General features: G+C 45.4%; 1 protein-coding gene across 9 annotated transcripts in view; it reads left to right on the top strand.

Moving 5' to 3' along the window:
• LOC114855172 (E3 ubiquitin-protein ligase RNF123) overlaps window positions 1-12,029 on the top strand; it is a 62,828-nt gene that overhangs the window by 6,625 nt on the left and 44,174 nt on the right. For all 9 annotated transcript variants that reach the window (XR_008694802.1, XR_008694800.1, XR_008694801.1 and 6 more), the window contains exons 4-28: window positions 1,804-1,883; window positions 2,019-2,116; window positions 2,199-2,253; window positions 2,467-2,552; window positions 2,945-3,031; window positions 3,113-3,180; window positions 3,275-3,403; window positions 3,979-4,090; window positions 4,328-4,432; window positions 4,956-5,081; window positions 5,177-5,269; window positions 5,455-5,528; window positions 5,624-5,741; window positions 5,856-5,955; window positions 6,246-6,307; window positions 6,433-6,504; window positions 6,633-6,753; window positions 7,256-7,357; window positions 8,961-9,061; window positions 9,202-9,394; window positions 9,475-9,620; window positions 10,425-10,508; window positions 10,992-11,099; window positions 11,175-11,352; window positions 11,711-11,785. Coding sequence is in view for 5 of the 9 variants with exons in the window: in XM_055509107.1 (XP_055365082.1) it covers window positions 1,804-1,883; window positions 2,019-2,116; window positions 2,199-2,253; window positions 2,467-2,552; window positions 2,945-3,031; window positions 3,113-3,180; window positions 3,275-3,403; window positions 3,979-4,090; window positions 4,328-4,432; window positions 4,956-5,081; window positions 5,177-5,269; window positions 5,455-5,528; window positions 5,624-5,741; window positions 5,856-5,955; window positions 6,246-6,307; window positions 6,433-6,504; window positions 6,633-6,753; window positions 7,256-7,357; window positions 8,961-9,061; window positions 9,202-9,394; window positions 9,475-9,620; window positions 10,425-10,508; window positions 10,992-11,099; window positions 11,175-11,352; window positions 11,711-11,785 (2,573 nt within the window). In the remaining 4 variants the exon portion in view is untranslated. The remainder of the gene's footprint in view (window positions 1-1,803; window positions 1,884-2,018; window positions 2,117-2,198; window positions 2,254-2,466; window positions 2,553-2,944; window positions 3,032-3,112; window positions 3,181-3,274; window positions 3,404-3,978; window positions 4,091-4,327; window positions 4,433-4,955; window positions 5,082-5,176; window positions 5,270-5,454; window positions 5,529-5,623; window positions 5,742-5,855; window positions 5,956-6,245; window positions 6,308-6,432; window positions 6,505-6,632; window positions 6,754-7,255; window positions 7,358-8,960; window positions 9,062-9,201; window positions 9,395-9,474; window positions 9,621-10,424; window positions 10,509-10,991; window positions 11,100-11,174; window positions 11,353-11,710; window positions 11,786-12,029) is intronic.

Below are 12,029 nucleotides of genomic sequence, written 5' to 3'. Positions count from 1 at the left end.
AAGTTGTGGTGCAGTGAAACAGGGGTCATTTTGAATTGCTACAACTGTATGTACATATAACTCCTATGGAGCACCTAAAACTGATCATCCTCTGGCTGAAGGTGCTCCTCTGTCCAGCCAGCACACTTTGTAGGGGGGGGGGTGTTGTTTAGGATAGAGAGGAGTTGGACCAGCATCCTCCTCTCAACTACAGCATGTAGGGGACCCAGCTCCACCCCCAGAATAGAACCAGAGTTATCCACTCTGTTACTGCCTGCTGCCTCCTCAGGAAGTACATCCTGCTCTGAGCCTTCTTGTTCACAGCTGAGAAGTTCTTTTTCCAGTCCAGTTTATTGTCCAAGTACACTCCCAGGTATTTGTACTCGGTCACCACCTCCATCTCTTCATTTTTAATATTGAGAGGGGTGACAGAACTCCCCGATTTCCTAAAGTTTATCACTAATTTTACTGCTGTTCATTTGGATGTGGTTCTGTCCACATGTCCACAAAGCTGTCCACCACTTCCTGGTACTCTGTGACATCACCACCCTGGATACGTCCTACAGTAGCAGAGTCATTAGAGAACATCTGGAGATGGCAGGACTCTGAGTTGTACCTGAAGACTGAGGTGTACAGGGTGAAGAGGAAGGGAGACAGGACTGTCCCCTGTGGAGCTCCTGTGCTACAGACCATGGTGTCAGACACACAGTTATTCAGGCAGACGTACTGGTGGCGGTTGGTGAGGTGGTCCATGATCCATGAGATCAGGGTGGGCTCCACCTGCATGTGTTTCAGTTTCTCTCCCAGCAGCGCAGGCTGGATGGTGTTAAATGCACTGGAGAAATCAAAGAAAATGATCCTCACTGATGCGCCAGGCTTGTCCAGGTGGTTGTAGGTGCGATGGAGCAGATGTATGATAGCGTCATCCACTCCTAGATGGGGTTGATATGCAAACTGGAGGCGGTCAACTGAGGGTTTGACCAGAGAACACAGGGAGTCCAGGATCAGCCTCTCAAAAGCCTCTTTATGATGTGAGAGGTCAGAGCCACGGGTCTGTAGTCGTTGAGGACTCTGGGATGCGGTGTCACAATGCATGACTTGACTCCATGACTCCAGCTGCAGGCTCAGATTGAAGATGTGTTGGAGGACACCACATAGCTGGGGAGCACAGACTTTCAGCAACCTTGGGCTGATTCCATCAGTCCCTGCTGCCTTTGTGGGGTGAAGCTTGCTCAGCTCCCATGTCACCTGACCTGTGCCACAGCTGTGGATGTGTGCTCTACCCTGTGTTACTCTCATGTTACCCCAGCAGCTCTAAACATAGACACACTGAGCCTCACCACTGATGCGCCTGTTTTCCTCCTGCCTCTCTGAGGTTCTTAGGCTCCTGGTGAGGCTTTGACATCAGATCACGTTTCACAGTGTGATCAAGTCTGCAGCCACACAGCTGAGCCCATTGGTTAAAATAAGTTCTGCTCATTCTGTGATCCAGCAACAGCCATTTAGTTCAGTGAACAGCAGTTTGTAGGTCACAAGAATTTAAAGTGACACAGACAATACAGCCAAATTAAAAGCATCAACAAGGCTGCTTACAGTTTTAGAGAAGTTACCAGAGATTTCTCATTGTTCTTTGAGTCATAATAAACTGAACGGTGTGGATTCTGTTAATTTTTAGTGAAGGGTTTGGTTCCATAAGGCAACTAACTGTAGTGATGTACACTACAAGTGTAGAACATTGTTTTCTCAATAATAATCAAAATTTGATAATATCAGATAGAGACACTTGTGTTCAACCATGTGTGTGGTTCTGTTGGTCTTACACAGGAAGCCTCTGGGTTTCCCGGATCTTGGTACTCACCTGGAGAAACTGTTGTCAGAGGGAGAACCCACTGAAGAAAGTCAAGGTAAAGGTCCAGTTGACCACAGCGTTCTGGAGAACAGCTCTCTGTCTTTGACCCAGAATTCTACTAGTTCAATTGTAATATGATGACATAGTATGATGTCAATTTAATAAAGTCTGAATCTGTTTGTATGTGTAGACATGGCCACTGAAGGACGCCTGGGGCCCCAACCGGTCGTCCTGGATCACACTAGCGGCTTCGAAGGGCTCCTGTTTGTGGATGACGACCTGTTAGGGGTGAGGTGATGCCTCATGCTCACACAGTGGGGAGATTTGGGCAATCTGTAGTTTCTGTAAAACACTATTTTTTTGATAACAGGTTATCGGCCACAGCAACTTCAGCTCTATCAGAGCCACCACATGTGTTTATAAAGGTAAAATCCTCTCAGACACACTCACGGTGATTCTACTGACGTTATGGGGCTTGACTAAGGTGACAGATGTATTGTCACAATTCGATCTCATGTGACTGTCTGGTCTGTGGAGATGCTGCTGTAATCCACCAATACCTCTGCTGAAAATGTGTGTATTCCAAAGTCCTTTTAAATAGACTTTGAGCTGAATGTTTGCTTTCCCCCTATGTGTAGGGAAATGGGCCTATGAGGTGCTGATCTCCTCCCAGGGTCTGATGCAGATTGGGTGGTGTACTCTCAACTGTCGCTTCAACCAGGAGGTGACGCTGACCTCTCTGGAATGAATGAATGAATACATAAAGGCCTATTTGATGAACACATAGTGTGGGACAGACACACAGAATTTGTTTCTCTGTAGGGAATACAGTTTAAAATTAGTGGATTGTAGATGAAAGTACTTAAATGAAATATTTCATTTCAACTTTCAACTTCATGTTGTCCTGACAAAGTTTATCATTATTGAATATTGGGAAACAAATCACTGTATTAAATTACTACATAAAATAAGTAAATATACTTTAAATACCTTTTAACAAAATCATGTTTGTTAAAACCAGACCTGATGAGTTCACACTAGTAATGATAGGACAAAAAATTAAGAACCATCCAGAGGATAAACGACTTTCTTGGGTTCTGTGTGTTTTCCCTTTAGGAGGGAGTCGGTGACACCCCGGACTCTTACGCTTATGATGGGAACCGAGTGAGAAAGTGGAATGTGACCACTACCAACTACGGAAAGGTGAGCACTGACACAGGTACACATGGCTGGATTCTAGGATCAAGTGAAGGCTCACAGTAAAACCATTTTCTGGGTTGTCAGTCTTGGGCGGCTGGAGACATTGTCAGCTGCCTGATCGATCTGGATGAGGGAACCATCACGTTCTGTCTGTGAGTAACTGGGGAAACTCTGTAATACCTGACTTGCTCAGTGCAGAGGTTTACGTGTCTGTGTCTTTGTGTCTGTGTCTCCCCGTCCCCGTAGGAACGGCCAGTCTCTGGGCACTGCCTTCACCAACATCAAGATGGGTCCAGGCGTTGCTTACTTTCCTGCCATCAGCCTCTCATTTAAAGAGTCAGTAGCCTTTAACTTTGGGAGCAGACCTCTCAGATATCCTTTCCAGGTTTCAGCAGAAACCTAGGTCCAGTTGATCTGACAAGTCACTGAGCTTTTACCCAAACAGGCAGTAGCAGTGAATTGTTGGTACTTGGTTCAATACCATCAGGCCAAAAGGCCACAACCATCGTGGTGACCCAGTCTCATCTCATCTCACCATCCCAGTCCAGACTGGTCTCAGTTTATACATCTTGTAGTGGTGACGGTAGACAGTGACGGAGAGTGAGCCCAGCTGCCTTCACACTGCGTGGAAGTGCTTCTGCTGGTGCCACCAAACAATAAAGGACAAATGCTATTAAATATGCAGCCAGTGACATTTGTGTGTGTGTGTGTGTGTGATCACCTCTTAACAATGTCCAATCACTGTGGCTCATTATTTATACAACATGCATCACTGCACCTTTTTATGTCACCTGACTTATCATGTCCTTGAATAAATTCTAAACTTGAATATATATATTTTTTTTTGGAAGGGAAGTTTTCTTCAGAAGTAGCTTGGTTATATGTTTAATATCATCAGCAGCAGCCCTTTCAGAGAAATAGTTTCCTTCACCCTGAGTGTGGATCACATACCCTGTGGAGGGCTACCTGACCCTCCAGAACCCCCCAATGGCTGACCTGATGAAAGCTCACAAGCTGCTGGGCTACATCAAAAATGTCTTGTCCACCTGCCTTGACACACAGGTGAGCTGCTGCTGACACCACGACTTCAGTGGTGTCTTCTCCTTTTACAGATGTTGTTCAGTTTGCTAATCAGAATGGTTTCAAACAAATAGTTGCTTTTCCAGTTGTGTCCTTGTTTCCTGTTGAAACGAGAGCTGATCAATTGTCTGCTATTCATTCAGTCCTGGTGTGTGTTTGAGTTTGCGCCAAACCGAGAAATTACGTTAACTGTTGTTTTCTGTGTGTGGTCTGCTGCAGGACGAGCGACTGCTGGACAGAGACTGTGCAGTCTGGAGGCTTCACGGTGATCCCACTGTCCTCATCACACTGGCTCACATCTTCAACTACTTTGCTCCACTTATGGTGAAATAGCCTGTTTGTATTCTGGTGGTTCTACATGGGAGTGCGTGCATGTGTGCCTGCGTGCATGCGTGATTGGTTCTTACATCTTCAAGCACCACAGGATGGGGTTATTCTAATAGTGCCCTCCGCCACCAACAAGGGAATCCTAGGTCCCAACATAAGACCTCACTGTCCTGTGGATGATCAGCCTTCTGTAAATCTAAAATGCTGAACATGAATTGCAGTATTTTCAGTTTCAGTTAGCATAAAATCTTTTGTATGGCAGAAGAAAATAGAAACAAAAACATCAGTGACTTTAGAGACCTCTGTAGTCAGTGTTCACTGTGGAGCCAGCACTTCATGTTCCATTGTGAGAATTTATCAAAATCAAGAACAACCGTCTGCATTGTTCAAAAGCAACAAAACTTTTAGTTCCAGTGCTTTCTTTGTCATTTCAGTTTGGAACTATACTCCTTTAGAAATCAGCAGATTGTTGCCCATTCTCCTGTCTCTGACTCTGGTAATGGTCTAAATGTCTGTTCAGTGTAAAGTTTACCTGGTGGAAGATGTGCTGATGAACTTCCTGTTGGGGATCCTGGAGGGAGGAGGGTCAGTGGATGAGCATCCGCTCATACAGCAGCTTCTGGATCTCTTCTGGCTGCTAATGGAGGTAATTCCATTTTACAGGACATTTCAGGAACCTCATCTACAGAAAGGTCCTCAGTGTGAAAAGTTAAACATGAACCAACCGGTGTTTCTTTGTAGGACTATGAGGTGAACGAGTGTCTGAAACAACTGATGATGTCTCTGCTGAGAGCTTACCGCTTCTCCCCCATCATCCCTGACCTGGGCTTTCAGGTAGGACATAAGTTAGGGTCTGATGTCTGGAACCTGTTCCACATCTTTATAAAGGAGCGCTATGGAACTGGACCTGTCACTTAGGATGAGGTTCCACAAAGTATCTGAAAATAAATGTCCATCAAACAGTTGGACTAGTTTGTTTCCAGCCGGAGCCCTTTATGTCTCTGTTGATTTCTTTTTAGATCCACTATTTGCGTCTCACCACAGCCATCCTACACCATGAGAAGTCCAGGAAGTACCTGCTCAACAATGTCTTATATCCTCATAATACATCATTAGAGCTCTCATATGTGGAGCAGTGATGCTCAAACCCTGTCAGGGGTGGAGGTTAGTCCCTTAACCAAGCTCCACGTTTGATGTTCTGCGTTCAGTCGTGTTTTTCTACATCAAGACTCCTCTGAGGGTTAAAGAGGCTGGGCTCGAAGAGCTGATCCCCACCACCTGGTGGCCAACCCACTTTGACAAGGAGGTAGAGTCCCATTTGTCTGTTGGTAGCTTTAGGTTCCAGCTGATGATAACAACTGACTGGGCTTTGCTTTCCTTTTCTTGTCTATTTGATTATTATAATATATAATACATGCAGGGCAAAGACGAATGGGAGCCCAAAGACGAAAGCTCAGACGAACGGCTGAGGCGGCGCGCGTATGAACGAGGCTGCCAGAGACTGAAGAAGAGGATTGAAGGTTTAAATTTATTAATTGTGGATGAGCCACTACCTTTTGTGAGCAGGTTCTAAACACAGAAGTTTATTACTTACACCTCATTGAGATCCTACCTCTGCCTGGGGAGTAATTCTGTAAAGCTTGACTATACGTCTGTCTAATGTCTCTTCAGGGAGTTTAGTCTAAAGTTTTATTTGTTTTTGGGAGGTTTGTTGTGAATGTTACATCTGTATTTAATGCCAACTGAACTCCCAGATGAGTTGTTGATGAGAACATGGAAATAAAAATGACTTATCTGTTTCTCCTCATAGTGGTAGAGGATCTGCAGGTTCAGATCCTCAGACTGCTTCTCAACAACAAAGACAAGACTGTGGTACGTAAACAACATGAAGTCCGATACTTTGGCTCTCGGATGAATTGACTTCCTCTGTAGCATCTTCGTAGTTAAGTAACACTTCAGCCAGTGAGAGTTTTAGCCTGATGTGTTGTCTCTTCCAGGGTGAAGCTTCGCGCTACATCTTCCTAAACAAGTTCAGGAAGTTCCTCCAAGAAAACGCCAGCAACAGAGGGGTAGGAGCCGTATGGTGACAGTTGGTGATGTAGTAGACGGTTTTCAGCAGTTCTGCCCTTGTTGCTTGTAAATATGGATATTGTGTGTGTGTGTGTGTGTGTGTGTGTGTGTGTGTGTGTTTAAGCAGCACCCCACAGCTCTGTGTCCTCCGGAGTACATGGTGTGTTTCCTGCACCGCCTCATCACAGCTGTGAGGACCTGCTGGGACGACGGCAACCGCAAAAGTCCAGTCAGCATCGGCAGTGAAGGTACAGACCCAAGTGCTGAGCCTCAGAAGCAGCTTTGGTGCAGTTTGGTTTTATTTGAGCTTCATTTAGAACCAGAACAAGTCAACACATCAGCAACAGAACCAGGTGTAGACTGAAAGGTTGGAGCCTGTTCAGTGTGTCATGTGACCAGGAGGATGTCTAGGCTCAATAATAACGATAATAGGCTTGTTCTCTACTATGTTGATATGATTGATCCGCGTCCTTATGTTCAGGCTTCTCAGCTTTTGTCCTTAATTTCCTCTATTAAATCCTGTGTTTGTGTGTGTGTATGAGAGTGAGGCGCTGCCCCCCTCGAGTCCAGTCTCAGGACAGTTGAGCTCAGTTGATTTATTTCTCTCTAGGTTAATTTCACTCCTCATTATCTCTGCCCTCTCTTCAGTTTAGTGTCCTCTGCTGTGAGTCCTTCCTGCTTGTCATATTATGTGGTCTCTTCACTCTGCTTTTCATTGTCACTGTTTGTCCCAACTCTTGGTCTCTGCAGATTCATACATTCCTCCACAGCTCTTCTACAATGGGAAAGTGGACTATTTTGACCTGCAGAGACTGGGAGGCCTCCTGTCCCACCTGAAGAAAACACTCAAAGGTCGGTGCATCTGTAATCACACAGGATTGAAAGTGTCTGTACGGCAGTCAACACATACAAACATACAGTATGTGATGTTCACAAAAAATAAAAGGAAAACACTTACCACAGACCACTGCTCAGTTCCTGCTTTCTGGCTAATGTTTTGGTCACTTTTGAATGCTGGCGGTGCTTTCACTCTAGTAGTAGCATGAGATGGAGTCTACAACCCACACAAGTGGCTCTGGTAGTGCAGCTTATCCAGGATGGCACATCATTGCGAGCTGTGGCAAGAAGGTTTGCTGTGTCTGTCAGCGTATTGTCCAGAGCATGGAGGCGCTACCAGGAGACAGGCCATCCTTACATCAGGAAACGTGGAGAAAGGCCATAGGAGGGCATCAAACCAGCAGCAGGACCACTACCTCCACCTTTGTGCAATGAGAAACAGGAAGAGCACTGCCAGAGGCTTGCAAAATGACGTCCAGCAAGCCACAAACGTGCATGTGTCTGCTTAAACGGTCAGACTCCATGAGAGAGGTACAGGTGGGGCTTGTGCCCAACAACTGTGGACAGGCAGCCTTGTTCATACACGCGCCGCCTCAGCCGTTTGCCTGAGTTTTCGTCTTTGGGCTCCCATTCGTCTTTGCCCTGCATGGATTATATATTATAATAATCAAATAGACAAGAAAAGGAAAGCAAAGCCCAGTCGGTTGTTATCATCAGCTGGAACCTAAAGGTTCAGGTATAGATGTATTGTCAGTCTATTGCTGAAGACACACAAACGTCAGCTCCAGATCAACTCAACATGAGGCTGTTCACCAACCACCAGCAACCTGGACAACAAGTTCAACAAGTCCAACCAAAGTCCAGTTCACCGTGTTTGTATTGTGCCAGTTCAGAACACACCTCATCTGAAGGCACTTTGCAAATTAACCTCACAGAATTTAAAACAACCATATAGAAAATGCAGCAGCTTTACAGGCGGCTGAGCACGTCACAAAGTTACATTCAGAGTTAAAGAGCTTGTTAAATAGAGAGTTTCATGCCGAACAACCTCATTACTGTCGGTGTACAGTGGGTTTGTTGTCTCTGTCATGAGTTTTCTTCCACTATGGAAACGCTTGGAAACAAGCCTCCTTAGCCAGACGAGATAAACCCGTCTGGCTGTAAAACTCAGACTTCATTCTTCTTCTCTCTGGTCATTATTTGTGTCCAGTCAGCATCTACTCAGGCCTCTATGAACGCTCCCATCATTAACTGGCTGCCCGTGTTGTCATCTGTTGTTAATCAAGCTTGACCCAGTTCATTGATTAGCTTGTGGATCAATATGGCTGAATACCAAGGTTGTTTTCGGTCAACAGGCCAGTTACTGGTGTCAACTTGCAGAAGTTGAAAAAATTAAATTTATTTTGAAGAAAGCAGATAAATGTTTTAGTTTGTCACGAGTGCTAACTTTCATCTAAAACCACCTGCAGATGTATTCAGGTCCGTTTCTGTCTGTCTCTGCTCTGATCTGGTGGTGTTTGTCTGGATGATTAATGATGTCACTGGGTTGTTGGGTCTGATGGGGCCACATCCTTTCTTGGTTATTCACAGTAATATACCTGTTGTTTATTTTGTGCAGATGACTTGGCGGGTAAAGCCAACATTATCATCGATCCTGCAGAGATCCAAGCCACGTCTATGGACGACTTGGACGAGGACGAGGAGAGCGGAGCAGCGCCGGTTTGTGGTTCTTTTGTGGTCAGCCTGGATATAAGAGCACACAGAGAATCAGATAGAACAAGATGCCAGCTAAAGCGTTGCGCCTACAGTTTGTAAAGGAAGAAAAGCAAGTCTTTTTGTCCTGTTGTTTTCATCTCCAGAGGCCATTTGGTGCGGTAGCAATGGGTGGAGCTCTGGCGAGGCCGAGCTGGTTAAGTTCTCCAACACTGGGTCGGGCCAACCGCTTCCTGAGCACAGCCGCTGTCAGCCTGATGAATCCCAGACGTCCTCTCACTCAGCCTGAGAAAGTGAAGGTCCGGACTCTTGCTGTGGAGCAGAGGACCGAGGAGGACAGTGAGTATCTATCATCAACTGCTTCTGCAGTGTGAGAAAACGGACCATAAAAAGTAAGCGTGTGTCTATCCAACCTGCAGTTGAGGGAAGCCATGGAACTGATGGCCTACTGCTGGGGCGGCCGCTGGAGGAGCCGGATCAGCAGTTTTCAGACAAGTCGCTGCTGGAGATCATGGACGGCATCGTGATGATGTACAACCTGAGTGTTCATCAGCAGCTGGGAAAGGTGAGCTTCTGTCTGTGACACAGAACCAATGTCTTCTCTCTGACGATGGAGATAAACGTGTAGCTTCCCAACCCATTTGCTTTCCAAGCACTGCGCTGTCAGACCTGCTGTGTGATAGACACTAGTTTTGTAAGGACTGGGTCCACAGTTGCTGGAGGGAATCTGAGGTTGACTGATCTCCCCAGATGTTTCCTGAACAGCATGTTAGCATGTTGTTACCATAGTCTTCCACTGTGGTTTTATGCTTAATGAAGCAAACTGCACGATAAGCTGTTCCTAGATCAGAATCAACATAGATTAGTTATGTCATTAGCTTTTAATTGACAGGTTGAAACAGTGCATGTGTCTGCTTGTGTTTCTGTTTTTATTGAACAGTTTATGTTATTGATTAGCCTATAGGGGACAATATGTCCGAATGACAATTCTCAACAGTCCCTTACTACAGTTAATACTATACAGAAACTATGTTAAGGTTTAGGGCTGTTAATTTGAATGTATCCGTACAGTTTATTCATCAGCAATAAGTAATAGTTCAGTTTCATTTTCAGGAGTTGTCTTCATCATATAAGGACAAGCAGAATGACTTTAAAGAGCCAAATTAGAGCCCATTGGTAAATGAGCAGTAGTTGGAACTTAGATTGTTTGTTAGAATTTGACTCTGAATCACAGAAAACAAGTCTCAAACAAGTCAAGTGAGAGAAACCGTCAAAAAGCAAAGCAGTTGGGTTCAGGTTTTAGCACATTATGTCCATAGACATGTTGTAATGAAACAAGCTATGAACTGCTGTTCTGTTTTGGTTGCAGATGGTGGTGGTGTCAGACGATGTCCATGAATATGCTGTGGCCCTGAAGGACACGGAAGAGAAGATCGCTCGTTGCCCTGCAAGAGTAAGAACCAGGTCACTTGTTTCATCTGGTGAAGCTGTTACACATCAACTAACTACAGCAACTTTCATCGTCTGCTTTCAGCACCAAAAGGCTGAGTTTGGTCTAAACATGCGGAGCCCCAACTCTGTTAACCTTTGTTATATCACTCATCTTCCTCCCTCACATAACAGAATAGATATCATCACCTATAATAAACATTGGATGATAGAAGAATAATTGAGTCGCAACTGAGCTGAAGCTACAGTGCCATTAAATTGAACCAGCTTGGTCCTGACCGCTGACAGTTACAGTAAGGCTCTTCCTTTAGTTCGGATCTGCTTGGTTGAAGATAATTGGCTGCGCTCCAGCCAACACACCTGTCAGCTCATTACTGTAGCTTGTCCAATTAGCTCCACGCAGGATGAGATTTCAACAATACAATGAGCTGGTTGTAACACAGGAATAGCAGAGCCACAAACGGTTTGTCTGCTGTGTGACCCCCAGAGACCGGACATCCTGGACGAGCTGCAGAAGAGTCATAAGGTTTTTGCAGAGAAACTGAACCATCTGAGCCGGAGACTGGCCTGGATCAACGCAACCATCTACTCCAAGGTTCCTGCAGGTGCAGTATCAAGGTTCTGTCTCATGTCCTCACTGGTCCCCTTACATCTGTCTGTGTGTGTCTAGGAGAAGATGCTGGATGTGTACTGGCTGCTGTGTGTTTGTATTCGGACCATTGAACACGCTGACAACACTGGCTCCTTGTTCGCCTTTGCTCCAGAGTTCTACCTTAACGTAGCCATGAATGCTTACAGCGCCCTTAAGAACTACTTCAGCCCTGCGAACAGCATGGAGGAGCTGCCAGGTGACAACCGACAACATCCCCACAATCTGTTGGTCTTTGTGTTTAGATGAGACACGATTGTCCAGATTGAAGCAGCTGCAGCAGCTGATTCGTTTCAAACCAGACTCAGAGAAGTTAATGTTTGTGATCTGCTGGAAGATTAATACAGATATGAGCAATAATGTTTTGGATCTAGACAAGTGGTTTCCGTGTGTAACCACACAGTTTAAATGGAACAGGGGTTAACAGGTAACCCTGGCTAACCTGTTTCAAACATTACCAGAATTGAAAGTGTCTGTACGACAGTCTCCACATACAGACATACATGTTCCGCAGCTGATGATCAAGCTGAATGTTCTGTCTTCTTCGTTTCTCTCAGGGTATGAAGACACTTTAACTCACTTGGCTGCCATCCTCGCTAAGCACTTTGCTGACCCACGGATTGTTGGAACAGGTACACGCACGCACGCACGCTTAGTACTCGCAGTCTTTGTACTCGCATTATGAACTGATAAATGACAAGCAGTCTCAGCAGATGTATCAGGGCTCAGTTACATGAGGAAGTTTGTCTGGGGAGTTTTGGTGAAAGCTTTAAATGTCATCCTACAATGTGATGAGTCAGAACCTGCAGAGAAGCATTAACAGAGGGCAGCAGCGTACCCAAGCCTATCCCTAATCACACTTATCTGGCTTTGTTG

Source organism: Betta splendens, chromosome 5 (genome assembly GCF_900634795.4).
Source record: "Betta splendens chromosome 5, fBetSpl5.4, whole genome shotgun sequence".
NCBI classification, from domain to species: Eukaryota; Metazoa; Chordata; class Actinopteri; order Anabantiformes; family Osphronemidae; genus Betta; species Betta splendens.
Note: the sequence above shows the minus strand (reverse complement) of the source record. Positions and strands in the feature narration are given on the sequence as shown.